This window comes from Drosophila sechellia, chromosome X (assembly GCF_004382195.2).
Source record: "Drosophila sechellia strain sech25 chromosome X, ASM438219v1, whole genome shotgun sequence".
In the NCBI taxonomy this organism is placed as follows: Eukaryota; Metazoa; Arthropoda; class Insecta; order Diptera; family Drosophilidae; genus Drosophila; species Drosophila sechellia.
The window spans coordinates 1797166-1824101 of NC_045954.1; the positions used below are offsets into that span (position 1 = coordinate 1797166).

Genomic DNA, 26936 nt, shown 5'->3' on the forward strand with positions numbered 1-26936 from the left:
ATATAAATACCACGCAAGACCATTTAGAATTCAACTATCGAAAAATTACCAAGATGAATAAAAACACGGAATACATTTACACAATTATTGTATACCAAGACAATTAAGGATCCACAATCAATTGTTTCGTTAAATTTTCCGTATGTGTTTTAAAAAAAAAATACCGTGCAAATACTGAATACTAAAAAGTACCAGCGCTGGCACTCCTTAATAACAATCGGGGTGACGCGATATGGCAACGCTGTAGTGTGAAAAATTGCAATTTTTTTCATTTCACACACATAGACGCGACACATACGCCAGCATCGGAACGAAGGACGAAAAAGGCCGCAGAAAAACGCCTATCAAAGCTGAGGGTTATTAAAGGGGTTATCTAAAAGATATCTCCAGGAAAAGCCGCCAACAGGAGTCACAGCGTCGACATTCCATCGGAGCAGCAAGAAGCCGAGGCGGGGGAAATAAGAAGCGGAAGAAGAAGAAGAAGCCGATTCGACGTTTATCAATTATGAATTTCCTGGGATTCGGGCAGTCAGCGGACATTGAGATAGTCTTTGATGGAGCTGAGCACAAGACGGCAGAGGTTAAAGGGGAGGACGGCAAAGTGGAGAAGATGCTGCTATTCTACGACGGGGAGACGGTATCCGGCAAGGTGCGTCGTGGTCAGCATCGGGGGGAGTTCCCCCAAGCATAACCAGAGATAAACTCATATCCACCCACTTTTCATCCAGGTGAACGTGACCCTCAAGAAGCCGGGCAGCAAGCTGGAGCACCAGGGCATTAAGATCGAATTCATTGGACAGATCGAACTGTACTACGACCGGGGTAACCACCACGAATTCAAGTGTCTAGCAAAGGCCCTGGCCCGCCCGGGCGATCTCATCCAGAACAACAGCTATCCGTTCGATTTCCCCAAAGTGGAGAAGCAATTCGAGGTGTACGCCGGCTCGAACGTGCGGTTGCGGTACTTCCTGCGCGCAACTATAGTCAGGCGGATCAGCGACATAACCAAGGAGGTCGACATCGCCGTGCACACACTGTGCAGCTACCCGGAGATGAACAATCCCATCAAGATGGAGGTAGGCATCGAAGACTGCCTGCACATCGAGTTCGAGTATAACAAAAGCAAGTACCACCTACGGGACACGATTATCGGCAAGATCTACTTCCTGTTGGTGCGCATCAAGATCAAGCACATGGAGATCGCGATCATCAAGAAGGAGAGCACGGGCACAGGCCCCACCATGTTTAACGAGAACGAAACGATTGCCAAGTACGAGATCATGGACGGAGCGCCCGTCAAAGGCGAAAGCATACCCATCCGGGTCTTTCTTGCTGGCTACAATCTCACGCCGACCATGCGGGACATTAACAAAAAGTTCTCGGTCAAATATTTCCTCAACCTTGTGCTGATGGACACCGAGGACCGTCGGTACTTCAAGCAACAGGAGATCACGCTGTGGCGCAAGGCAGACAAACCGCGATACCATGGCGCTCAGCAGCACCAGCAACAGCAGCACCAACACGTTCCCCTGCACGCTCCGCCGCACCTGGTCAGCGGTCCAGCTGCGCCCACAGTGGCTCACTCGCTGATCAGCTCGAGCACAGACAGCGGAGAGGTGGGAGGAGCCCCGACAGCGCCTGGCACTGCAGGATCCGAGTCCAAGATGGGTCTGTTTACCAGGGAGAGCCCGAACCAGGAGTTCAGCCAACAGCAAATGGATTCTCCGCCGCTGACGCCCACGCCGTCGACAGCATCCGTTGCAGTTCCAGTCCCCGCAGCGGCGTCATCTGTTTCAGAACCAGCTCCCGAGCGGGGCATAGGCGATGGAGCCGCAGCGGCCACCACAAGTGCCTCGCCCGTTGCTATGCTCTCCAGTTCGCCACCGCCATTGCTGCCAGTATCGCCGCTCTCCCGATCCGAAACCGAAGCGTCGGAGCAAGTGCAGCCGGAGGATGATGACATTGATGCAATTACGCCCAATGCGAAAAAGACCGGTGCAACGCCGTTGTCCACTGATTGAGTGGGAAGCTGGAGAGGATTTCCATCTTCAGGGGGATAAGTAGTAACAGCCAGAGCTAGGGCAACAACAGAAGGCGGAACTATTACGCATATATTCGTATTCGTATACAGCAGCAGGAAGGCAGTGCAGCAGCAACAAATATGCATATATATATTTTTTTAAAGTTAATTTAAAATTGTTACAAATGTTTTATTGAGGTTATGCGCATCATTTACCAAAAGCAGGCAAATCGCAAATGATAGTAACGAAAAAACAAAACGAAACTTAGGACAAATGAGAAGAGGCAACCTCGTAGCTACAACCATTCTCTAGACGTTTCCATTGGTATTATTGCTCTAACAAGTCGAGAAGCTGTCGAGGGGAGTGCGACTCGGACACGAAAGCTAACCCTAATCCCCTGCGCCCCAAAACTAGTTAAACTCCCTAGTATTCCGATGACCATTCCCTATCCTTGTGGCGTTTGGAAAATATGATTTTTCAGTTTGAAAAATGTTGAAATTGCTTTCTAAAAGTAAGACCCCTGAATTGAAATTAAAGTGTGCATTAAACTAAACCAACTCCAATACAGATGAAGATGAAGCAGCAAAAAGCAGACAAAACATCCATTAAATAATAAAGTTTTAGTCTATAGCGTACTAACGAATTGATGCTGGGAACGGAAGTGGAAACGACGAAACGTGTTACATGCCTTGCATATGTACATAACAGTTCATATACATAACATACAAGAATTATTGATATATATACTTAGACACGCAATTTAACAAATAAAAGCGATATGAGCGCCAAACACGAAGAGAACGTTGAGTGAATCAAATGGAAACTTTGCCAAGCACACTGCCTTTCAGATCGATTGGTGTGAGTGCCTAGTCCACCATTTCTATCCACTGGGATAATGACTTTGAGCTGGCACACCAATAGCAAGCTGGCAGTCAGTTCTCACGGAGTAACTCGAATGTAAATACAACTAATCGGGTGACGAAACGACTATTCTTGTCCAGCAGGCATTATATAATTTCCATAACATCTAGATTTATTTAACAAGTAACGCCGGCTTAGAAGCTGTGACGACGGCTAGTCCCAGGCCTCCTTGATCTTCAGCTGGTTCAGCCGCTCCTCGATGGTAACGTGTGGCTTCATCTTGCGCAGTGTCTGCTCGTCCGTCCACCTGGCAACCAGCTTGTCGCGCTTCTGCAGCTCCTTGGCGTGACCGAATGACTGCTCCTGCAGGCGGGAAGTGTGGCATTAGGTGGGGCAATCCGCGTACAGCGAGCAGGACTTACCAGGGTGAGATACGGGTGTCGAAGGAGTAGCATTACCTGCTCCTGGCGCTCGTACTCGCGGGTGAGGGTGTCCATTGCTCGCTGGCTGACCGGCTTCACCAGGCGCCGCTTGCCCCGGAATATGTGACCGGGCACAGTCTTCTTGAACAAATTGATCAGCGTCAGGTGCATTTTGTTGCTCAAGTCCAAGTAGAAACTACTTCAATCCGCGAACTGTTTATTTTATAATAAATTATTATTTCTATTTGGCCCCGAATTCGGGTGTGACCAAGTTTCGTGAAAGGGAAAACTACATCGATTATTTTAGTAACTGGTCGATACTTCAAGACAAATCACGCTTTCGCTTATCGATAGGAAACTACCGCTTATTTCCGGTTAAACTTTATTTATAAGTTGTAATGTAATATCAATATTGGTACGTATTGTAACAACACCGCGCATTTCAACCCGATCACAACAACATGGAAGACGCCGTTGAGGCCCTTTTCATAAGCACGAGCAGCGAGGACAAGACGACATGCAGCGTGCAGGATTTGCGGACAGGCACAGACCTGATGCGCTACAAGGGCGGTGGATGCGCCCAGCACCACAGCCTGAACATGATCCACCTGAACTACGTGATGGCGGCAAACTCGGCCAAGCCACTGCTCCACGTGTGGCCCATCAACAAGCAGGAGCAGATGGCCGGACTGCGGTTCGTGGTGCCCGGCAAGGTCAACGCATTGGCCCTGACGCCGGATGGGAACTTTTTGGTGGCCGGCATCCAGGAGAACATCTATCTATGGCACATGAGCACCGGCCGTATGCTTAACACCCTGTCCAAGCACTACCAGGCGATCACTTGCCTGCGCTTCACGGACAACGGCGAGCTCTTCATCAGCGGCGGCAAGGACGGAGCTGTGCTTGTCTGGGATCTCACCTTCTCCGCCGCCCCACTGGACACGGGCGGGGGCAAGGATAGCACGGAGCCGTTGTACAGCTTTAACGATCACGGTCTGGCGGTCACTGATCTATACTCCGGCATCGGAGGCATTCGTTCCTATCTGTACACCGTGTCGCTGGATCGCTGCTGCAAGGTGTACGACCTGTGCGGGGGCGTCTTGCTGCTGAGTGTGGTGTTCCCAGTGGCCCTGCACAGCGTGATTGTCAGCAAGATGGAAACCAGGGTGTATGTTGGCTCCAGTGACGGCAAGGTGTTTGTCTTTCATATGGAAAACGCGCCGCGCATGAAGGTGAGTCCAGATTTCGTTTATCCACAGCTTTGCCAACTAATTCCTTTACTTACCCAGGAATACCACCTAGAGGAGGAAGAAATCCAGGCCTTTGTGGGCCACACATCCGGCAAGGCCATCACCTGCCTGGCTCTGAATATAAGCGCTACAACGCTGGTCTCCGGGGGCGAGGACAACCAGGTCTGCGTCTGGGACGTGGGCAGCAGGCAACTTATCAAGAGCCTGTCCCAAAAAGGCCCGGTAACCAACCTGCATATCCGCCTGCTCAGCCCAGCCATCTTTCTGCCGGAGCACAAGCAACCGCAGATGTTCGCCGACAGTCTAAAGCGGATGATTAGTCCGTGGGATGAGAATGACTGTATCGAGCTGTTCGATCCGGACTACTCCGGGGGACGCAAGACACCGGAGCTGGACTACACCCAAAGTCATCCGGGTACGGACGAGGAGATAATACTCAAACTTATAGCTTCCATGAGTTCGGGAAAGAATGAGGACGACGACGAAATTGAAGCGGAAACCAAAGCTACAAATGTCGAGCCCGCAGTAGAGGTCGTGGATTCCGAGGTCGAAGACGAAGAACCCGAAGACGAGCCAATGGAAACCACCACCAAGGAAGCGAAGTCCGAAAATTCGTATGCAGAATATAAGCCAGGTTCAGCACAGACAAGCGACGAAAGAGTACAAAAGCTGCTGGCCGAGAATGCGTGCCTCAAGGCGCAGTCAAAGCGCATGTTCCAGATAGCTTTCAAGTATATTGCTAGCTCTGACACTGGCCAGGGTGAAATCGCAGAAAAGACTAAGCGCAAGAAAGCGCGCGAGACACAGTGAACCTTAAGTTTGCCTTCAATTACGTTTACTTAGGATTTAGAACAAAAATACATGATAGCAGAAAGAAACAGCACTGATTGTGCCTAAAAACGATTTGGGTGAACAAAACAATCACTGCTCGTAGAGGGATCTACTTGGGTGCGACTTCGCTGCCCGCCTGCCCGTCCATGTTGTCTCCCGATTCGGGAGCGTTGTCATTTTCCTCGGCAAGCAGGCGACGGATCTGTCGGTTGGAGTTCAACAGCTCCCGTAGTTGGGACATAATATCGTCTGTGCGCTGCTCCACGGCGTCCAGGGCACAGCTGAGAGCGTCCAGACTGTTGTTCACGTCCTCCATCTCTGCAGGGGTCATTCCATTAGAGCCAATCCCGAGCAGAAACGGGGCGCTGCCGAAACTCACCTTGTAGGTCTGCCTCCTGGACATTGGTGTTGCCAGAGTCGCCGGACGACGAGGGATCTTGATTATTTTTGGGTGACATTTTCCCTGGAATTTTCCCCGCAGTTTTCCCGTTTGTTTTTTCGAGTTGGATTTATTGTCACGGGATAGCTATAAACGATAGAGATGGTTGGAAGAGGGCGATAGCTATCAGTTCCAATTCGATATAAAAAAAAGTTCTTAGCAGAATATAATAGGGGAATTCAGTACATACGTTTTCTGTTTACGTTTTTGTGGATACACATCACGAAAACACTTCTTAGCTCAAAAAACCAGGCGAACATAATCCACTGCAAGTGTCCGAACATAAGTTTTTACTTAGCTTTTAGGTATGTGCCCGTGCCTCGTTTTATTTTCACGTACCAATGGGATATTTTGGCTTTTTCGCACATTTCGTGCCTAATTCGTGTCACGAACAAAGAAACAAATGGTTTACGTATCTCTAGGCGTTGCCTAGACTCAATCCAACGGTTCTTTCCCATAGTGCTCAATGCTGATTGGCCAGAGTTGACCCCTTCTGATAATGAAAAGCTTTTTGATTTCTCTGAGCGATCAGCTGTCCTACTCCTGCGTTTTCTGTTCGCCTGGTGTCTACAGTCGATAATCTTGCCCATTTTGCCCAAAATAATTTTGCAGCCATCGAATTCCGACAGCAGATTTCTCGTTGCAATCATCAGGCGAGCATAATCAACAGTAAGTGGCATAGCCTCAGTTTCAACATGGCTCTTAGAGATGTGCGTGTGTCTCGTTTTATTTTCACAACGCAAGCAAATTTCTAGGGAGAGTGGTATTTGCTCGAGCATGACGTCCCGATTGCGTGTCACGAACAGGGAAACAAGCGGTGTTCACATCTCTTCTACTACTCTTGCTTAAGCTTTGATCTAACTGTTCATATTCACTGAGCTCCTATTGGTTCAATGGCGACTGGAAACATGCAATATGCGACCATTTTGGAAAAAGCAACTGTTTATTGATTTTGTGGACATATATCAGCTGGCTACTGGCTACGGATTTTGGTTTCTGAACTCCAGAAATTCAGTTGAGAATCGCGTTCGAATGCCCGTAATATTTGCTGGCATCGATATTCAGGCTGTTGCCTAGCGTGACAGTCGGCCACACTGGACCTCACATAACATAACCGAAAAATGAACAAATGTTTTAGGTGCCAGCCCCGGATATCGCTTTTTCAGTTCAGCGTGAGTCCATGAGTGTGTTGCCCAATAGGATTCGGATTTTCAATGCCTATTTTACACAGCTACCGCGATGCTATGCCGCAGTGCAACCAGGATGTCCACCGCCACAAGAAAAACCCGTCGTCGGTTTGCCACACAAGCCCGATCCCAAGACGGTGAAGTGTGACTATATAGGACCGCCGGACGCGCAATCAAACCTACGTCCGTACGTACGGCACTACGGCGATGAAGAGACGCGGCTGGCAAGGAGCCTGCGCCTTAAGCGGATCGAGGTGGAGGCATGGAACACGGACTTCTGGACCAAACACAATAAGCGCTTCTACGAGGTACAACCACGACCACTGTGCCACCTCTTTCTAGTCCGCTAATGCCGTCTCTTTCGAATTGGTTCGGTTCACAGGAAAAGGAAGACTTCATCCGCCTGCACAAGGAGAGCGGAACTAGCGAAGTGTCCGCGGACCAGATGAGCCACTTCTACAAAGCGTTCCTCGACAAGAACTGGCGCATCCACATCATGTACAACATCTCCTGGTACCTGAAGAACTTCGACATACTCACCCTGGCCGCCGCAGTCCAGCTCCAGAGGCTTCTGGCGCTGGCCAAGCGGAGATCTTAGGTGCAATATCTGTCGTCCCCATTTCGTATTTCCCAGTTTGCCGTTTGCCATAAGTTGGAATAAAAGATCACGTGCGTAAAATGGTGGCATAAAATTTACTTAGCTACTATTTAAGGGGATGAAAAATACACGTTGTTCGGAGTTAGTTAATGTACTTAAAAGTAATCGCAAACTATTTAAATAAAATAAAATAGAAGTAGGTGTTCATATCCTTATCAGTGTATATATTCAAAGAAGTTTGCGCACGATACACGCAGCGAAAGAAGGATCGCTCCCCATGTAAAGTGGCCGAATATTGAAAGATAACCGCTACAATTATGATAATTATAATAATGGTAAACAGAAGGAAGGCACACACGCATAAAGTCAAGTTTTGGGTTGGCCATCGGGGCGGTCAGTTTCCTCGCGATAATTGCAATGGTGGTAGTGATGAATGTGGAGATGGTGCTAAAACAAATAAAATTAGGTGCTCCAGCGACTGTGTGAGGGGAGGGGGTCCGAAATACATTACAGGGGTGGTCGTGTCCTAGCAGTAACATTTATATTCTTTCTATGTAGAAACGATAGCAATTATTCAATTTAAACTATAAAGACACTCTCCACTCCCTCCACTTTTGCACTTAAGAGCGATATAAAGGATACGAATTGGCTACAGTGGGCACATATACAAAACTTACAAGGTCATATGCTCTCCACGAGCATATCTGCATATAGCTTATATATATATATATATATAATTGTATATATGTACACGAACTATAATGCTTAGCGAATCTAGCTACTTGATCAGATACAAGTCCTGTTCCTGTTCCTGTCTCTGCTCCTGTTCCTGTTCACTGGGAGCGACGTGCTCGCCGCCGTTTCTTGCGCTTCCTTTGGTCCTCCGTCAGAGGCTCCTCCCGACTCTAGTTCATCCACTTGCGGCAGTTGGGCGCTCCACAGGCGCACGGTATCTTGTGCGACTCGTCCTCAATGTCGAACTTGTAATCGTACGAGAGCTAAAGCGCAGAATTTAAGAGACATTGTAAGTTAAGCTATAGGCGTATCACTTCTGTTTGCGGGACCTACCTCCTCGCCGCGATAGATTTTCCGCTTGGCGAATATTATGATCCGCACGTCGCGATCGACCTCCACTATCTCGGTAACACAGTTGGGATTGCACGAATGGTTGATGTAGCGCGCCAACCCGCCGCTTAGAGTGGCGTCCACCACACGGTCCTCATCCAGCCGGAACATGTAGATGCCACGGTTCTGGGGAATCAGAGATTAGTCAAGGTTACAAGAAAGCATGGTCGCGAAACCCACCTTGGACTCGTACTGCTTCTCGCGTATCTCGGAGACCTCGGTGCGGATAACCTCGCCAATGTACTCGATTATCATGGTGTGCTTTTCAATGTCCCGAGCTGCATACAAGCCAAGACCCTGGATCTTAGACCTAGAGAATGAGAGCTTCAGTAATCAGTGGTTATTGACTAGGTCCTAATGTCTTACCTCGCCAAGTAGACGTTGTTTCGCCACTCCTGCTTCATCTTTTTGTACTGGGAGCTCTTCGAATGCACGAACTGCTTGCTATAGGGGCAGGCCACCTCCCCGGCGATCGCAGCCGAGTTGGCCATCCGCTGCGTGCTGCAGCTGCCGGCCGTGCGTTGCGTATGCGGCTTCCTCCAGACGAGCAGCTGGCGTTGCTTGGGTTCCGTACGCGCAGCTCCAGACGGATTGATGGCTAGCGGGAACTCCAGAAGCGGGTTGCGACCGTACTTGAAGCGGTAGTCAGTGAGCGTCTCAATGCCCGGGAGGCTTTCCAGGATTCGCACAATGGCCGGTTCCGTTAGACCAAATAGGTCCTCACCACTGATGTGCTGGGGAAATAGCTGCAACCACTTGTGCACCTTACGCAGTCGCGTGATTGGCTGCAGGATCTGCTGCCAGACCGCCGAGGGCGAACTGCCCCGAAACTCGCGCTCCGGCTCCTTGTCGCCGGCGTCCTGCACCTGGATGCGAAACTCGGGCTTGCATCCGGCCTCCGCGATACTGCAAATGTATCGACACCTACGATTGGGTCGTCGCACGCACCAGTAGTAGCGACTCTATGGGGGTGGAGGAGGAGAGTGATTTAAGATTGCTTTTATGAACATGGCGGTTGACCGGCTGGTACTTGTACTTACCACCTTATAGCCAATGGGGTAGATGTAGTGGGGTGTGTGAAAGGCCTCCAGCTGATGCGGCAGCAACTGACCCACGTTCAGGAACGTCATGTTGCCCACACGGAGCAGGTTGCTCAGCTCTGAATAGTGCATGACGGTGGCCACCTGACGGTTTTCATCCCGATCGACGAAAACTCTTCGGTGGACAACCAGGGAGCTCAGTTCATTCTCTGCCACAGAGCCTCCTACTCCGGCGCCAGTCGTGGCGCCTGCTCCTGCTCCCATCGTGATGCCGGCATGAGCATGACCATGAACGCTACAGTGCACGGACTTGTTCTTGTAAAAGACGCACTCCTCGCGAATGGCGCATGGCAGGTGGTACAGGCTGTTGCAGCGCGACTTGAAACACCTGATGGTGGCGCCTAGTTGGTGACATGCGCTACACGCCTGGTTCAGTCCCGCATGCAGAGCTGTCTGGAAGTTCATCAGCGCCCCAGACACCGTCTCGTACACGCCGTTGGACCACAGGGCGCAGTTAAGATGAACCTGTATGCGAAAGGAAACATTAAGCTGCGATGTAATCAATCATTAGGGTTACAATTTTTACTTACCCATTTATCCACATCGAAGTTAAGCAGTCGCGAGGGTCCATCCGCCTGGCCGTCACCACGCTGATTGCAGAAGACGCACTGCCGCGTGTCCTCCAACTGCAGCCCACTGGTCTCTGTTTCCCACACAGTATTATTGACCGGTCCAGCTCCAGTTCCCGCATCAGCAGTTCCGTCCAACTCCAGTCCGGATGACGCCGAGTCCGTGGTGAAGCAATCAGCACTGAAACACTTCACGATGCACTTGCGCTGTGCGGGAATATTTGTGGGGTTGCCCGGTACGCCCTGCGTTTTCTCATCCTCGTCCTCCGGTTCTTGTTTGACCACCATCTCCGCTGGGGCAGTTGAGCTGGCGCAGAAGCTGCCAGGCGAGTCTCCGTTTGATGATTTCACAGCAGAACCACCCGCTGGCTGAAGCAGCAGACTAGCCGCCTCCGCCTGGCCATCCTTTCCGTTCCACTTGAATCTCGCAAAGCAGGCGCGATCGCAAAAGTACACAAAAGGAGGGGGAACCGATTTTCTCGGCAGCATGTCCATCAGTTGGGCCAACCGGGGGAGTTGCTCTTCTAGGGCAGGAACACTGTGCCGAGGAACTCGCAGCCCAGTGGCGTGAACCACATTTCCGCAGCTGCGGCAGAGCTTACGGCGCCCGTTGAGGATCTTCCTCAGATGACCGTGACTCACTTGACTCGGTGGTCGCTTGAAGTCGACGTGCTTTTCATCGTCCTGATTCATAAACTGGTCCTCCAACTTATTGCCAATCTTGTCCTCGATGATCTTGCAGGTAAGGGCGGGCGCCAGGTGCAGTAGATTGGCCAGATCCCGCAGCACGCCGGCTATGTTCTCCGAGGCCGAGGCGGGCAGTGCGAGTATCACATTCTGGTTCTTCTGCTGATAGTTATTATTATTATTGCCCAGCGGTCCCATTCCCAGCTCCATCTGCTGTGTCTTGCGCAGCTCCTCGCCGCAGGATCGAAGCAGTGGAGACACGGGAAAGCGCATGGTCAGCGGATCCTCCGGCAGCGCGACCGGCGACATCCGTCCATGGCAACGGCTGTTTCCATTGAGCAGTATTAGACCCGGATAGCGGGTAAGTCGTGGAAGAGTCGCCCACGCAGATACACCTTCGCTCTCCACCAGGTCTACGGTCTCTAAATTGCAATCCTTGACGGCTCCAATGTGCCGCACCAGGCGTTCCCTAGGATTGCGCTCCATATGCGTGGAGAACTCCTGGTCATAAAAATCATTTTGGATGCTAGACATTGGTAGCATCTTTTCTGCTCCTGGAGACTCTGCTGGCGAGGGTGAACGCGTTCCAGCAGATCCACCAACCAGACCTCTACTTCCGCCGAAGCGTTCGCTATCGTACAACGAGGGTATCCCCGGCAGATTCACTCGTCCATAGCGGCCGAGGACGGTGCCATCACAGTCCTCCAGACCTTCCAAATGCCTGCTCAGTGGCCAGCCTCGAGATCCGCCCTTGGGCTTACCGCCTCCAGCCGAAGAGGATCCGGCTGAAGCCGCAGAACTCATTGAGGCGGGCGAACCAGCTCCAGAAGTCTCGTTGCTCCCGATAAGAAAATGAAAGTTGCGATTCAGATGCGGCTCCAGAACTTGAAGCGGCTGCATTTGGCGGATGTGCGTCAGCAACTTCTCGGTAAATGCATCGTGATCCTCTTCTACCTTGGAGAACTTGCGCACTCGCTTCTTGAGCATGGGCGAGGAATTGGCTCCAGAGCTGGCGCCCACTCCTCCCAGAGTAACCCCTTGTCCGGTACTGGTGATCACATGACCAGCCCCTGATGCCGCGCCTTGTATGTACTGGGTCCCCGGCGGCATTCCTGCCAGTTGGACCATTGCACCTGCTGGTAGTGGACCTGTTAGATCCTTAAGAGCTCCACCAGCTTGTCCGGCGTTCAGATTCGTGCGCCTCGGCTTCTGGACCTCACGTTTGCGGCGCTTCCTTTGGTCGCCAGCCTTGGTTTCCATGGTGGGCACGGGGATGGGGACTACACCCTGTCCAGTAACTGGAAGGGGAATCGTCGCATTTTGTTGTTGGTTCTGGTGCAGTTGCTGATGCTGTGGATGAACGGCCATATGGATCTGATGCTGTACTTGCAAATGCATTTGAGCAGGTATCTGTCCAGCTGCGTGTCCGGAGATTTGTCCAGACATCTGCCCAGACAGGTGTCCTTGCATAGTCGCCTGCATTTGCGCCTGCATCTGCACCTGGCCCTGGCTCTGGTTCTGTATGGGTTGTGCCTCGTTCGGGACACCGGATTTCTTTACATAAGTGGCAATCGCTGAGATCAGCTGTACTTTGTCCGGAGTACCTTGTCCAGTCGGAGTTGTTGGTAGAGAGGTGCTTATGGGAATCTCTGCCTGTTGCTGGAGCTGCTTTTCGTCCAGTTGTGGGTGCATGGGGAGCTTGCGTTTTTGGGGCTCTCCAGGCTTGAAAGGTATCTTTGTGGTGGCTACACCCCCTTCTAAATGGTTATTGGTCCATTGCGCAGACACAAGGGAACCTCCGGAGTGAGGTGCAACTCCCGCTACAGTAGCTCCCTGTTCCGAATGAGGCGGCGGCTCCGCTTGCTCAGGCAGCGGTTCTTCGCCCTGCTCCATGGGTAGTGATATAGCAACCGCCTTGGGCTTCATCTGCAGTTCCTTTGGAGCCGCTTGCTTGGTGGATATGGATATGGTGACGTTCGATATAGGAGCAGTGGCCATTTCGTAAGGCGGAGGAGGTAGTAGTTCAGCCGGCTTTGAAGTGGCTTCCGTCACTAGTGTTTTAGCAGCAACGGGTCCTGAGATGAACGACGTCTCCTTAGACACAATCTGCACAGTCTGCTTGACTTGGTGGGGAGACGGTTGCAGCTGCTGCGGCTGGTGAAGTTGCTGCTGCGGAGGCGGTGGTGGTGGAGGCGCCTGGTTTTGGCTCTGATTCTGCATAATTGCTGCCGGCTGATCGAATTTCTGCTCCAGTTTTGCCTCCCCTCCCACTCCTGGTGTGGTAATTGCGACCGCAGTAACAGGTAGAACCGTCGCTGAGGCGATGGCTACCTGTTGGCTACTTCCTCCGCTGGCTACCGTTGTGGTGGTGGTGGACGTGGCCACAGATCCACTGCTACTACTACTACCTGCCGCCTGCGTGGCAGTGGGCACCGGAGGAATCACCGGACGTGCCAGTTGATCCTCCAAACTTCTGACCTTCCCCATGCTGGGCGCCCGTACGTTGATAACCTTGCGGGCGGAAAGAGGTGCCGAAGCTGAGGCGGAACCAACGTGAGCCGACGTGATGCTTATCTGGTTGAGGCTATGACTGCTGCTGTTATTTTGGAGCAGTTGCTTTAGAAGTGCATTATCCTCCGCTGCCGAGCGTTGGTTGTTCATAGGTGTAGCGCTCACTGCAGGATTGGGTGTGCTGGGATTGGAAGCAGTTGAGGTAGATGTGGCCATTTGAATTTGATTGGCAGACTGATTCTGCACCTGGTTAATAGGCGTCATTGTGGCATTGGCGTTCAAACGCTTCTCCGGCGTGCCGATCTCCTCAGCCCGCTCCTGCTCACTGGACGGAGTACCAATGCTATCCTTCACAACCGCCTCCTGTTTGACCAGTAGCTTTGCCTTAGATTCGCTGCCAACTTCCTCCAACTTGACCACGTCCGGGGCCAGACTAACGCTGAGTTTGGTGGGCGTATTGGCGGTCGTTAGCTTCAGCTGCATTGAAGCTCCCGAGGTAGCAGATCCGGAGGTTGCAGAAGATCCCGCCTTGTCTGCACTCGAATCCTGAATCAAAGCATGATGCATCTTCAGCGCCGCTTGACTGGCCAACGTGGTTGTGGTTATCATCTTCGGTTTTTGTTGGGCCATGGTTGTCTTGGACAGCACCAGGGATATGTTTTTGTTCTGAATGGAGATTATTGGCCGCGTGCCCATCATTGGACTGTTTATGCAGATGGTCCCCGCTGACACGGAAACGGTGGAGGTGGTGGCCAGATCTGAGGCATTCCCCGAAGCCATAGTAAACGTCACGGGTGTACCTGATCCACTGCCTACCGTGGAGATTGATTGGCTTTGAGCAGCCTGTGAATGCTGCTGCTGCTTAAAGATGTTAAAGCTGGGTGGACAATTGAGTGTATTCTTGTCGATTGGCTTAATCACCACGCTGTTGATGTTGGTGAACTCCTCCGGGCCTCCAGTCGATTCCTGGGACTTGCTCTTGTTAAGAATTTTTTGAAGGTTTTCGGAGTAGGCAGTAATCTTTCGGGTCGCTGGCGCATCATCTTCCGAATGAGCCGCAGCTCCCACAGTCGCAGAATCCTGAACCATTGCGTACGTTTGGCTGGGGTTGGTGGTGGTGATGGTCACAATGCTGCCTGTGGGCGGAGCCAGGCCTCCACCGCTGGTCACCTGCAGCTGCTGCTGCTGTTGGATCTGTTGTTGGTGCTGCTGAAGTTGCAGCATCTTCTTGCTTACCACCTTGGTGGCCACAATTTTGGTGTTCGCCGGCTTGATCTGTAGCCCCGAGAACGAGACAATGGTGCCGCTATTTTTTGGCCCGCGTTTGATAAGTTTGGTAAAGTTGTGATGTGCATGAGAATGGACGTGCGGGTGCACCTGCTGACCCCCGCTTTGCTGCGAAGCACTCATTACGGTAGTCACCTGACCGCCCGACTGCAACAGTTGCTTGCTCTCTACAATCGTGGCTCCTCCAGCTGTGGCCGCCCCACTAGCGCTCATCAGCGGCTTGAGCAGCGGCACCGATATCGTCTTGTTGCCAATCGACACTTTCGCCGTGGTCTGCGTTACTTCCGACAGCTTCTTGGCGTTAACCACCAGCTGGGTTTTCATTTTGGGGTGCAGATTCACCCGGTTTAACAATGTTGTTGTGGGCGTTTGGCTGCCAGTGGCCGTGCTATTGAAGATGTTGTAGTTCGTGTGACCGGATTTCTGTGTGAGAATTGTAGTGGTGCCGGCTCCACTGGCTCCTGCCGTTCCGTTGTTAGCGTTTAAAATAATGGTGGAGGTAGTAGCTCCAACAGGCGTTCCTGCTGGGGTTCCCGTTCCGGTGGAGTTACCCACAGATGTAGCGCTGTCCGCGCCGCTGGCTGGCATCAGTACGTAGTCGAGGTCTTCAGGTTTGCCGGAGTTTTCAGCATGATCCTGCCCCGAGCCACTGGCCTCGATGGAAATGACGGACGCGGTTGACGATGATGACGAAGCCGAAGAGGGGGCACCCTCCTTTTTGGTAAAGCTGGTAAAGGCTGTGTTTCGGTGTGGCAAAGAGTTAGATTGACTGTTCCTTGGCGTGCTGATTCTGTACTCACTCTGCTTGTCAGCGTCCTCCGCCTTAATGGCACCCATCTCAGTGCCGGAGCCGAAGTTGCACACTATGATCTGCTGATCGCGGGCGTCCCAGACGCCGTCCGCCGTCTCGGCATCCTGCAACTCCGACGCAGCTTTTAACTGCGCCTTACCCTGCTGTCCACTCCGCTGGTAGAGGAGCTGCTGTGGCGCGGTGCTCGACGCTTTGGCGGGCAAACTGGGCGCTGGCGTTCCAGTTCCGAGAAGCAGCTCCGTCTTGGCCTTCTTGCGCGTGGGATCCTCCGCCGGAGTGGCGGTGTCGTCGCCGCTGCGCTTCTGCAGGCTGACCGCATTGAAGGCAGCGGCGGCCACGGATGCTACTCTTTCGGGTTTCGCCTTTTCGGCGGCACCAAGCGATGTTGTCACCTTCGGTATATTCATAACAAACACACAAGTGGAAACGCGGAACGCGGGATGCGATGCGCTGCGTTTCGTGGGACGGGAAGGGCGGCGGTCTAGCTAGCTAGGGCTCGCGCGGCCTGCTTTTTTTTTTACCGAGCGAAAACATGCACGATTTGTCAAAAAAATTTTATTTTCGTGTATGCAGAACAGTGTTACCAGACGGTAAAACGACCATTACCCTGAAACGTTCACATCTAGCCCTGGTTTTCCATTTAGAAACTCACCACTTTTCCTATCCCATTTCAACATATCGCCATGGCGGTTGCAATCGAATAACGTTTGTACAGCAATAGTTTTTTGTTAGCTTTACAAGTTTTTAATACATAATATAATTATTTGCCCCACGTGCAATATGGGACATTTTCCACTGCAAGACTTAACCATAGTCTGGACAGGGCCGTCCGCTCACTTGACCAATCGGTGGTCTATCGATATATGTTTTTAGCACCACATTTATAAGCTTGATCTGGCAACGGTGGCCGTTGATGCAACACATCTTTGCACGAAAAAATTGTTATAAATAAATAATATATTGTGACATAAACCCACCATGCTCTCAATAAAATTAGCCTCCCAACTCTTTAAGCAAAGCCTTGCGTGTAAGTTGCAGTGGCACGCACTTCCGACCTAGGCCCATCCAATCCGATCACAGTTTACAACAAACCACCTAAACTTTCCTCCATTTGCAGCGGGCAACATAGCCACTGTTAACACAGCCGGTCTTAAGTATTTCGCCCCGCCTATCAAATACCAGAGTAAGTAGTTGCATTTAAATGTGCACAAGGAAATTAGAGTAATGACTACTTATATGGGAACTCCCAGATGTGGAGCAGCCGGAGAGACCCAAGCTGAGGGTCGTGGAACGCCAGCCCCAGCTACCGCCAAACATTCGTCCGCCAAAGATGCAGAAGCGCCTGCGATACATGCGCGGTCCGGAGATGGTGCACAACACGCTGCTCCACAAGCAATACGCAATCGTGGCCACTGGCGGAGGGCGCCTGCGCTGGGGTCACTACGAAATGATGCGTTTGACTATCGGACGCAAGATGAACGTCAATACTATGTTCGCCACATGGCGCGTTCCCGCACCCTGGCAGCCGATCACTAAGAAGGGCCAGGGCCAGCGGATGGGCGGCGGAAAGGGAGCCATCGACCACTACGTGACCCCCATCAAGGCCGGTCGCGTCATTGTCGAGATCGCCGGCAAGTGCGAGTTCGTTGAGGTCAAGCAGTTCCTGCAGCAGGTGGCCAACCAGCTGCCCTTCCAGGCCACCGTCGTTTCCCAGGAGATGCTCGACGAACAGCGAGTCGCCGAGGAGGAGCAGGACCGCCAGAATGAGAACCCCTTTACCATGAAGTACGTGATCCAGAACAACCTCAGCGGCTGCCACCGTTGGCTCTCGCCCGTGGACCACAAGTGGTTCGGCAAGCACCTGTAGACGTATAGCTTAAATTAATAAAGCCCTCCCTTCGTTAATCTGTTACGAAACTGTTTCAAGTACTTTTGAAAACTGGGAATATCTTAAAGTAGGTTCGAACTTAGGGCTCGTTGTTCCAAGCCGCGACTGGGCGGCACCCAATTGTGGAGCAAATAAGAAAAACGCCATATGAAGGGAAATGTACGAGTTCTATTGCAAACATTTGTTTAATTTTCCATTTCGTTTACGTGGGTAATATGTAATGCATCATATAATATGTTTTTCTTGCCGTTTCGTTCGCATTATAATAAATGTATAATATTATGCATGTATGCGTGAGTGTATGCTTTGTCGCGGGGTGTGGTGTGTGAGCAATAGCCTTCTCCCACGGACTTCAGTTCTGAAAGCAGAACTTTGACCTGAGGCAGCTCCTCCTCGTCTTTGTCAAGTAAAATCAACACCTTCGTTCATCTAGTCAAGTTTCGGTGATCGGGAATCCGGGGTCCGGGATGGAATCGAAGCCGGTGGAAGAGGGCTATAGTGCTGGGATGGGGATTCGTGTGTTTTATGTTATGGGGTCGAATGGATGCTCGACCCTTACCCTTAGCTCGGCTTGTCTAACAATCGGTATCGTACCAGGCAGCCAGGTTGTTGTTGTCATTGGGTGGCGTCGGCATGGCGTCCAAGTCAAAGTTCAATGCACCGGCATCAATCTCGCCAACGTCCATGTCCATGGAATAGGGCGAAGTGGGTGCGCCGCTGGGCGGAATGGCGCCGATGTTACCACCGCCGCCGCTAGCTCCGCCCACAGCTCCACCATTGCCGGGAGCACCGCCAGCACCGCCGCCGCCCACTGGGCTGCTGATCTCCAGACCCTGCATCGAATCTATTGGTAGAGTATCATATCCTGCGAACAAACGAGATGGGCAAAGAATGATGGGATATATTGTGATTAGTGGAGAGGATTTGCAATCTCCGCCAGCCGTCAACTGGCAGATGATGCGACACCTTGAAGTCCTGCAAAAGTGGAATTATTGCTGCTCGCTGTAATCGGGAACTCATCTAAAATGCATCTTTGCAACACACTTATTGGGTTTATGCCGATTCAAACGAAATGCAGACTCCACTCGTACACGACGACCCTTTAACATTAACCTAGAGTATCAAACAACAAAAATCGCTCGTTGAATGCTGCTTAAAAAGAACTAAATACGTCTAAAATACGACACGATATGGACGCGTTATTGTCGATTGGAATTCGTCCTCTGAAACTTGCATGCACACACGGCTTACAAACTAGATACAAGTATATACACGATAAAATATATGGATTGTGGGTGCCTAAAACTATGCGATTAACGCAGGCTACGTGACATGCAATATGAACTGAACTAAAGTTTATTACTGATCCTTCGTGGAGGAAGACCTTAAAGATATAAGCCGTCTAATGAAACGAAACAGAAGAGATTCATACAAAACAAAAAAATTGCGAAATAATCAAAGAAACGTATGTGTTTCTTTACTATTCACGATCCTTATTTTTTAAGGTTGCACTCTGTGGTTATTCGTGGTGGATCGGTGTTCGTGTGTGTGTGGTGCAAGAATCTTCAAGCTACGTGTAAAGTCCGGAGAGACAGAGATTCTTTTCCAAAATTGAGAGAGCAGGGAAAGTAATCCCTCAAAAGACTGACGTTTATCCCTATTTTTTTCATTCTTCAAGAAATTCTTCAAGCTGATTGACATAATTGGCGCCCAACGTCGGGCCTCGGATGCGCAAGATTTGGATTTATCGACAAATGTAAGTATACCGCAAATGGAAACGGGCGCGGGTATGGTTATATTCACTTCCTTCGCATGCAGCCGTGGAACTGAAGGGTTTAACGATATTAGGGGGTAACGAGCAAGGATACAGAGATATTGAGATCGAGCGAGGGATCTGGGTGGATTAGGACTTCGCTCACACTGAAGAAACTAAAGTGAGCTTAACGTCTTAGCTTCGATTAACAAGTGCATATTTGAATGATGAACAGACATGATAACGATTAAATGGATGCGGGGTTTTGGGGCTGGTCCCGAGGGTTTTTCGAATTGTCTGAACCTGTTAACGTTTCCGTTGGTTTACTTTTTAGTGGGGTTATGCAGGATTCTTCTTCTTGGGGTGTGGCTTGAGGGGTACGATGGGTACGGTGGGTACGAGGGTCTCTTCTTACGCATATGACATACATACCTTGTTGATGGAATGCGCGACCTCCGTGCGAACTGTGCACGCTGGGCGGACCTTGTCCGTACAGACCCTCATATGCTTCTTCTGGTCCAAGCATATCCTGTGATTGATCGAATTCGTGTTTGTTTATCGGTTTATCGGTCGGTTTGCGTGATATGTGCGTGATCGTACGTTTGTGGTTGTGTGGTGGATGTATTTTTTACAGTTTCGTTTTCATTTATTTTTTGTTGGGATGGATCAGAAGTGAAAAGTTGTTAGGAAAGAAGAAGACACACGCAAACGCCAGTTTGCAAGTGAATGTGAGCGAGAGGGATAGAGATTGGGGTGGGGTGGGGTGTTTGTGGTATCGGGGCGGCGAGAGCGAGACAGAGAGTGAGAGTCGCGTTGATTGTTGTTGTTGGTGAGATTTTGGTGCAGTGATTATCCGTCATTTGGGTTGTTGCGTTTCATTTACCGTTGCAGTTGTGTTTATAGTGATTTGTTGTTTTGGTTTTACACACACAAAGTAAACATAAAGGAAAAAAAAGAAAAGAACAAAAGTAAAACAAACGTGAATTAATTACAAAATCAAAATTAAACATAAACAAAGAACGCGATGTCGCAGCAAGTATACAAATTGAAATTCATGTAAGTATGTTTTTGGTCGGGTTGTTTTCCAAGGATACGTGGAGGGGGTGAGGTTGGGTTGTGTGGTTTGGGGAGGGTATCAATCAAATATGATCAGAACTAATCGGAATCCGTATTTGTAATCGGCGTTCATCTACAGCTACCTACTTATCGAATAACATATATGGTCTATCGATTGGTGGTTTACAATAAAAAGCAAGAAACCGAACGAAATGAATCCAAATGAAATGGAAATTCAAAAATAGGTTATCTAAATCGGAAGCAAGCGATATATAGGTCGATACTTAATATGGATACCATTATATAATGCTTGACTAAAGTAGGTTCTCTACAAATTTACAATTTTATGTACAGATTTCGCTTCACGCGCTGCATTTCAAATCAGATTCAATGGAACACAAGAGGGGCGTTTAAAAAGCCGGAATCCCGGGGACGTCGAATTTGCTTAGCCTACTTAACACGCACCTGCAGATCGGGACCCATGCCCAGGTCGGCACTGGCCCATATGTTGTTGTCCTCACGCAGCAGCGAGTTGGTCAGCTCTATGGATAGCCGCTTCTTGTAATCCTGCGGCTTGTCCTCACTCATGCGGAAGAGAACGGCGGCGGCGTATGTGGCCACGCCTTCATTGCGCGAGTGCAGGAGATCGGTCAGCGGCCCAGTGGCGCCCTCCTGCTCGATAATCTCGGCTCCCTCCTTGTCAGCGGCGAGCTCACAAAGAACGCCAGCAGCCACGCGCTGAAGTATGAAAATATTCATAGTATTCTTAAGTCACAACAAGATAAACTTCGATCCCACCTGTATGTTCTCGATTTCGTTGAACAGCAATCGTACAAAGATCGGTATTACCGACTGCTGGCGAATGAGTGCCCGGTTGTGGGACTCGCGGGCCAGGATATGTAGCGCCCCCACCGTGCCCTCGACAATCTCCTCCATGCGAACGCCGTCAGCGTATGCGGACGGCTGCTGTGAGCCCGTGGTGGCTATCGAGGAACGTTGCTGCAAGGTTTAAAGTATAATTGACGTCATTACTATTCTAGCCAACTTATGCTTCCACTATTGCTAACTCACCCTCTCTGTGTCTTGGAAGGCGCGCATAAGCAGCCGCACTAGATGGTGGATGGCCCCGTGTTCCCGCAACGGGGCGTGATTGGCCGGACAGAGGGCCAAATTGCGTATGAGTCCAATGACGGCCTTGATCAAGGGCCAGCGTGATGGTGGATGCAATAGCTTTACAATCACCGATAGTCCGTAGTTTAGGCGTACGGCATTTTGGGCCAACTCAGAGTCTACATGACGCGAGGTCAAGTGACGTAGGGCACAGACAGCCGGCTCGGTAATCTCTTCACGATCTCCAGCGTTAATAATAGTACGGACGAGGGCGTCCACACCACCCACCTGGCAAACGGTGGCCTTGTTGCGCTGATTGTTGCACGTCAGATTTGAAAGGATACCGGCGGCACAGGTGACCACGTTGACATCGGTCGAGCCCAGAACCTGGACGAGAGATTGGAGCAAAGCTTCGAGGCCCTCCACCTTAGTGGCTGCATCCGACAGATTGCGGAGCGTCCACAAACAGTTTTGCACAAGGCGCGGCGACATGTTACCCAAGTGCATAGCCAGCGCCTGCATTCCACCGGCATCCACGATGGCCGGCTTGTTGCTGGAGCAAACGGAGAGCACTTTCAGTACCCGCGAAGTGGTCCACAGTAGCTTCTCGTAGTCGTAGGAGCGCATGATGCGCACGAGTTCGTTGGGTCCGCCGGAGGCAAGGATTATTAACTTGCTCTCCTGGTTACCATAGGCCAGAATTTGCAAGCAATCTGTGACGATAGCCAGAAACTTGACGTTGTTTCGTTGCAGCAGAGTAACCATCTTCTGAAGCCCACCGGCCAGGCGCACAGCCATCTTAGAGCCATCCTGGTGGAGCAGCAAATTGTGCAGCGTGGTAATTGCATAGAACAGCACACTCTCCACTGGCGAGGAGAGCAACTTGACAAGTGCCGGGATGCCGCCACTCTTGAAGATGGCCAGCAGACCCTGGCGATGGTGTGATAAGTTGTGCAGCGTTCCTACCGCTGCCTTGGTGCTCTCCAGATCGTTGCTGTTAGAGATGGCACGCACCAAAGCGGCTACCATCTGAGGGCTGTTCATAATGGCGTGACGCGAGGCCTCCTTCTTGGACAGCTGGTGGACCATCATGGCGGCTTGGGAAACTACCACCTGGTCCTCATCGTTCAGCAGCTTGATTAACTCGGGTATGGCCCTGGTTGCCAGCTCAGCGTCGTCCTGGTAGTTGATCAGATTGACCACCGCGTGCTTTAGCATTTGCGACGGTTCCGAAAGACGTTGCACTGCCGTCGGCTGTTGGGGATCAAACTGGGTGGAGGGAATCTCAATGCCCTCCTCCAGAGTTTCCGGAAACATGGCAGCACGTACACGTTGGGAGCGCGTCTGGCTCAGCTGCTGGTTCATATCGTCCACTTGGTCTTGTGTGAAATTCTGCGGGAAACCGGTGTCCAGGTCGAACATAAGTGGATCTCCCTCCATCTCCTCGTCCTCCTTGCCCGACAGCGATGGCACCTGGGTCACGGCACCCGAGTGGATGCCGGAGTCGCCCAAGTATGAATTCTGCTGCCACATGAGGGTCTGCTCCTTGGCGGACACCATCGGCGGCAGATCAGGTGGATTGTATTGATTATTATGCGACACTGCAAAAGATTTATTGCAAAACGTTTTAGAGTGAATTGACAAAAATATACACTCCAACTTTCCTAACGCAATCGTGTTATAAGACCCCAAAGAATCGGAAATTAAGCGTAAGAATAATTCTTGTATGTTCTTCTTTAACTTGTTAACATCTGTCTACACATTCATGGTAACTTTTGTTTCTTAAAACCTTTTGAAGTGGAAAAACGACACAGTAGAACGGAATACTGAGTGCAGCTCACCATCTACATATAATGCATAGAATTCGGATGCGGGGATGCACACGCTTTAACCCTCTGCAACCCATTTGCATGCGCTTTCCTTTAAGGATGGCCAAATGGGAAACGACAGCGACTGACAGCAAAGTGAGCAGCATCCCAACAGCCGGCGCAAAAAATGCAAAAGGAAAACTTTGAAGCGTGACAAATTGAACGCTGCAGGATATTCCCAGAAAGTTCAGGGAGCTGGGCGGAATGGTGCAGGGGGTCAGATGCTCACACATGAGAGGGTACTGGCAAAAGGATTTGTGGGCGTTTTGTTTGCCACTTCATTCTTAATTATGCCGTTCCAGGCCCAGATTTTTGCCTTTGTTGTTTTACTTATGCGCGGACACAGCACGGCCACGCCCCTTCTGTATGCATTCAGAATTTCAAACTTCACTGCTCTTCTCCATCCACTCTGCAATACTACAGTCAAATCTCAATAGATCGAACATGGTGCTGAATTAAAGTGCCTCCATAAAATGCGCTTAGTGAACATCAGCATTGAAACATGCTGGTAACCTATGGACCAGATCTCCAAATGTGGTCTACTTGTTCACCAAAAAGGTTTAGCCCACAGTTGATGAATTGTGTTCGCTATAAGCACATCCGACTGTAATACTAAAATCGCATTTCGTTTCATTTCCCAAATCGATTAAGCGCTTTTTCTTCGCCGTATCCCTCGAGTGGGCCACGCACTTGAATGGAGTACTGTGTTGGGATGAAGGGAGCGGGCGGAGCCTTTAATTGCATGTTGCCGCTTACTAATTAAATTCTGCACAGCAGCAGCATGGCCAGAAAAAAACAAAGGCAGAAGCCAAGGAAAATGTGCAGCCAACTCGAGTGCGAATTCTGGAGACGAGGTACGAGAACTAGGAGCGGAGAAGAGCAAGGAGCGAGGGTGAGTGGATGGCGTGGGTTGGAGTGCCACGTGCAAGTACACGAGTCCTTGAATGTGTATGTGCGTAAGTGTGTAGCAGGGGGAGGGAATAGAGTTTCAAAGTATAGCGAGCAGCGGCCTACACAAGGGGGTTTAGGGGTTGTATAGCAATTAGTTGAAAACTAAACTGAATACTTAATAGTGGTCGAATTGAAAGGCCACTTCCTAAACGGCTTTGAACTGTTCACTACTGACGTCCTAGATATTGACATTCCTTGACTTTTTGTGGCAAAAGTGATGGGAGTTCAATGAATCAGCAAGCCAACATGCATTAACGAGCTCCTCCCCTTGGATGAAGGCCTCTCCTGCGCCCCTGAGAGCTTCACCAACGCAAAAAGGAATCTTCTTTCCTACTCCGTTTTCTGCGTCAGCGGAAAATTGTAAATTTCCAACTCCGAAGTAGAAGGGAGAAGAATTTCTGATGAATCGGATAAGAGCACAGGGCGCTGGTGGTTGATGGCCGAACAGAAAAAAGATCATCAAGCAATACAAGTATGTAGATGTACACAAATTATTCGTCTGGGGTGGATGGATATAGTTGTTACCCTGTATACTGCAAGCAGCCCACAAAGGGAGCATCAGAAACAAATGGCATAAGCAAATACTTTATGTCACATTTGCCAAATTTGTCAAAAACAAGCATCGCTCCCTCATTTAACGTTGGAGAGGGGTTGTTATTGTATAGCGATACGGGGATAATTGTTTCACAGATACAATGCGCTGTTGCATCCCCTTCATAGGGCCATGTACTCTGACTATTTATCCTAAATGTTCTAGACTCCAGAGCTACCATGACTTAATTGATGAAATCGGATCCTGTATACAACAGAATTTGGACGGGGTATACAAAAGCCCAAGATGGAACACTCTGATACACAGTTAACTTGGATGCTCTTTGCATTCTCCCTGGAAGCTGGGAAAGGGAAGAGTACCGCTGCTGGAAATACTTACTGGTTCGATTCTGGGCTGGCATGTAACTCATCTTGGTGATTGAGGCGCTTTACACCACACCTGCAAGAAAGAGACGGAGAGTATATGAGTAATGTGCTGGACAGTCAATAACATGGAGTTCGTGTGTTACGGATGTAGACCACGAAACTCCACTAAATGGGGGCCCCGGAAAAAACGGCTTCATGTGTTTGCAGACTGCCAACAGACGCAGATATTGTCCGCTAGTCACCTATTCTAGTCGCTGGTCTTTTTCTTTAATTAATTTTTTAACTCATTTCCGCTTTGGGATGCCGCAGCATAATACGAAATATGCTGCGTATACCAAACAAGCGCACTAACACATTCTCACGCAGGTAGAACGGGTATTTGTGGATGTGTGTGTGTGTGTCTACCTGCCGAAGACTTTGGCCACGAACCTTGAGTTATTTAATTACTTTGTTTAGCACTCTTTCAAATCTGATGCACTCCAACAAAAAAAATGGATTTTTCACTTCTCTTGAAAAGGGCGCAGCGGTAAATGCGACCGACCAGCACGCTCGTTTAAACGGAACAGAATCCAGATGCGGAGAGCGCAAAGCAAAGCACTTGCAACACCGCGCGTGCGGAGTGCGGGAAAGGGACAGGGAAAGAGACTGGGAGAAAGTAAAGGGCCGCAGCAGTGCAGCATACAAATGCAGTGCTGCGCAGAGTTGCCACACATCCGAACGATTGTGCATACACACACATACTCGCGTAGGCAGCTCAGAAAGAATCCCAACTCCATTTCAGTTGTCGATTAGATAAAACACCTAACGATAAGCCCGCCTTTAGTTTCGAGGAAAACGATTTCCTGTCTGCGGCATTGTTTACATTCCAGCGAGCAACAAACAAGCGCCCGATTTACGGGGGAGAATACATAAAAATGCCGTTTGTGTGTATCCAGCTCATACACACACATACACAAGCGCACATACATCCAGCAAACCCCTGCACGCCCCCGTGCCTACTTGTTTGCCCTGACTTTCCAACTTTCATGCCACACAGAAACTTTGGCTTTCCAAACGGATTAACTGCCGACTATCAGTACTCACCGCGTCCAAGGAATTTAAGTCTGCTTTAGAGCAGGATTTATTTATTTAAAACGCTATAAGAAACAAAATAACAGCGAATTGTCTGCTCGAGAAAAACTGTGTATATGGCGACGAAACCCAACTAGCGATGGCCTGCTGCTGCCCCGATAACTCGATGGGCGCTGTGCGATAGGCCAAAGGAATTTTTCAAATTTTTTTTTGTTCTGAGAACACAAAAATCCCACGATATTTGTATAGGATATCATCCTTAAGAAAATCAATTCACAATATTTATAATTTAGGTAAGACGAGTGTATTTCTAGTTCATGTCATCATGTTATCTCGAACTCACCGTTAATCTTGTATAAACATTTACTAACACAAGCACCTGAGTGTACATGTGGGTGTATGACAACACAGGTACGAGCAAAAACTATTGTTTTTCGGCGACAAATTGAAGAAATATCTGTGATTTCACTATTACTTACCGCTTCGAAAGTAAATTTATCTGCTCAAAGGCAGGTTGCCGCAATTTTAACGCACTTAGATATTTAAATTCGACAAAAATCCCCGACTATGAAAACTGTGTATATGAGCGCAGAACCGATAACCGATAACTTCTCTTCCGCCG

The 26936-nt window shown here is 50.0% G+C and overlaps 8 protein-coding genes across 12 annotated transcripts; 4 read left to right on the plus strand and 4 right to left on the minus strand.

Moving 5' to 3' along the window:
- Positions 1-235: 235 nt before the first annotated feature.
- On the plus strand, positions 236-2817 carry LOC6616041 (vacuolar protein sorting-associated protein 26). Its single transcript, XM_002040371.2, has 2 exons — positions 236-649; positions 729-2817. Exons 1-2 carry the CDS (start codon positions 506-508, stop codon positions 2019-2021), a joined length of 1437 nt encoding a protein of 478 aa, XP_002040407.1. The 5' UTR covers positions 236-505; the 3' UTR covers positions 2022-2817.
- Positions 2818-2992: 175 nt separating this feature from the next.
- Positions 2993-3593, minus strand: LOC6616042. The gene is made up of 2 exons (XM_002040372.2): positions 3305-3593; positions 2993-3245 (listed from the first exon to the last, which is right to left on the minus strand). Exons 1-2 carry the CDS (start codon positions 3473-3475, stop codon positions 3096-3098), a joined length of 321 nt encoding a protein of 106 aa, XP_002040408.1. The 5' UTR covers positions 3476-3593; the 3' UTR covers positions 2993-3095.
- Positions 3594-3667: 74 nt separating this feature from the next.
- Positions 3668-5434, plus strand: LOC6616043 (WD repeat-containing protein 18). Its single transcript, XM_002040373.2, has 2 exons — positions 3668-4536; positions 4594-5434. Exons 1-2 carry the CDS (start codon positions 3766-3768, stop codon positions 5362-5364), a joined length of 1542 nt encoding a protein of 513 aa, XP_002040409.1. The 5' UTR covers positions 3668-3765; the 3' UTR covers positions 5365-5434.
- On the minus strand, positions 5373-5925 carry LOC6616044 (UPF0184 protein CG14818). Its single transcript, XM_002040374.2, has 2 exons — positions 5765-5925; positions 5373-5703 (listed from the first exon to the last, which is right to left on the minus strand). The coding sequence occupies exons 1-2, from the start codon at positions 5841-5843 to the stop codon at positions 5495-5497; spliced, it is 288 nt and encodes a 95-aa protein (XP_002040410.1). The 5' UTR covers positions 5844-5925; the 3' UTR covers positions 5373-5494.
- A 959-nt stretch (positions 5926-6884) lies between these two features.
- LOC6616045 (COA8 family protein CG14806, mitochondrial) lies at positions 6885-7816 on the plus strand. The gene is made up of 3 exons (XM_002040375.2): positions 6885-6996; positions 7056-7319; positions 7394-7816. Exons 1-3 carry the CDS (start codon positions 6946-6948, stop codon positions 7607-7609), a joined length of 531 nt encoding a protein of 176 aa, XP_002040411.1. The 5' UTR covers positions 6885-6945; the 3' UTR covers positions 7610-7816.
- LOC6616046 (histone-lysine N-methyltransferase trr) lies at positions 7686-16273 on the minus strand. 2 transcript variants are annotated; one of them, XM_032726045.1, is made up of 7 exons: positions 15689-16273; positions 10365-15625; positions 9775-10299; positions 9101-9696; positions 8915-9044; positions 8678-8860; positions 7686-8607 (listed from the first exon to the last, which is right to left on the minus strand). In XM_032726045.1, exons 1-7 carry the CDS (start codon positions 16104-16106, stop codon positions 8515-8517), a joined length of 7206 nt encoding a protein of 2401 aa, XP_032581936.1. In that variant the 5' UTR covers positions 16107-16273; the 3' UTR covers positions 7686-8514. The 2 variants fall into 2 exon arrangements, with proteins under 2 accessions (XP_032581936.1, XP_032581935.1); XM_032726044.1 differs by having other exon boundaries at positions 10365-16273.
- Positions 16274-16583: 310 nt separating this feature from the next.
- Positions 16584-17616, plus strand: LOC6616049 (39S ribosomal protein L16, mitochondrial). Its single transcript, XM_002040379.2, has 3 exons — positions 16584-16726; positions 16817-16882; positions 16950-17616. The coding sequence occupies exons 1-3, from the start codon at positions 16678-16680 to the stop codon at positions 17564-17566; spliced, it is 732 nt and encodes a 243-aa protein (XP_002040415.1). The 5' UTR covers positions 16584-16677; the 3' UTR covers positions 17567-17616.
- A 119-nt stretch (positions 17617-17735) lies between these two features.
- On the minus strand, positions 17736-26904 carry LOC6616050 (armadillo segment polarity protein). Of its 4 annotated transcripts, none has more exons than XM_032726047.1 (7): positions 26794-26904; positions 25257-25316; positions 21468-23107; positions 21195-21395; positions 20862-21134; positions 19773-19869; positions 17736-18452 (listed from the first exon to the last, which is right to left on the minus strand). In XM_032726047.1, the coding sequence occupies exons 2-7, from the start codon at positions 25285-25287 to the stop codon at positions 18163-18165; spliced, it is 2532 nt and encodes an 843-aa protein (XP_032581938.1). In that variant the 5' UTR covers positions 25288-25316; positions 26794-26904; the 3' UTR covers positions 17736-18162. The 4 variants fall into 4 exon arrangements, with proteins under 4 accessions (XP_032581938.1, XP_002040416.2, XP_032581939.1 ...); XM_002040380.2 differs by lacking the exon at positions 26794-26904 and adding an exon at positions 26327-26447; XM_032726048.1 differs by lacking the exon at positions 26794-26904 and adding an exon at positions 25673-25789.
- Between the last annotated feature and the right edge of the window lie 32 nt (positions 26905-26936).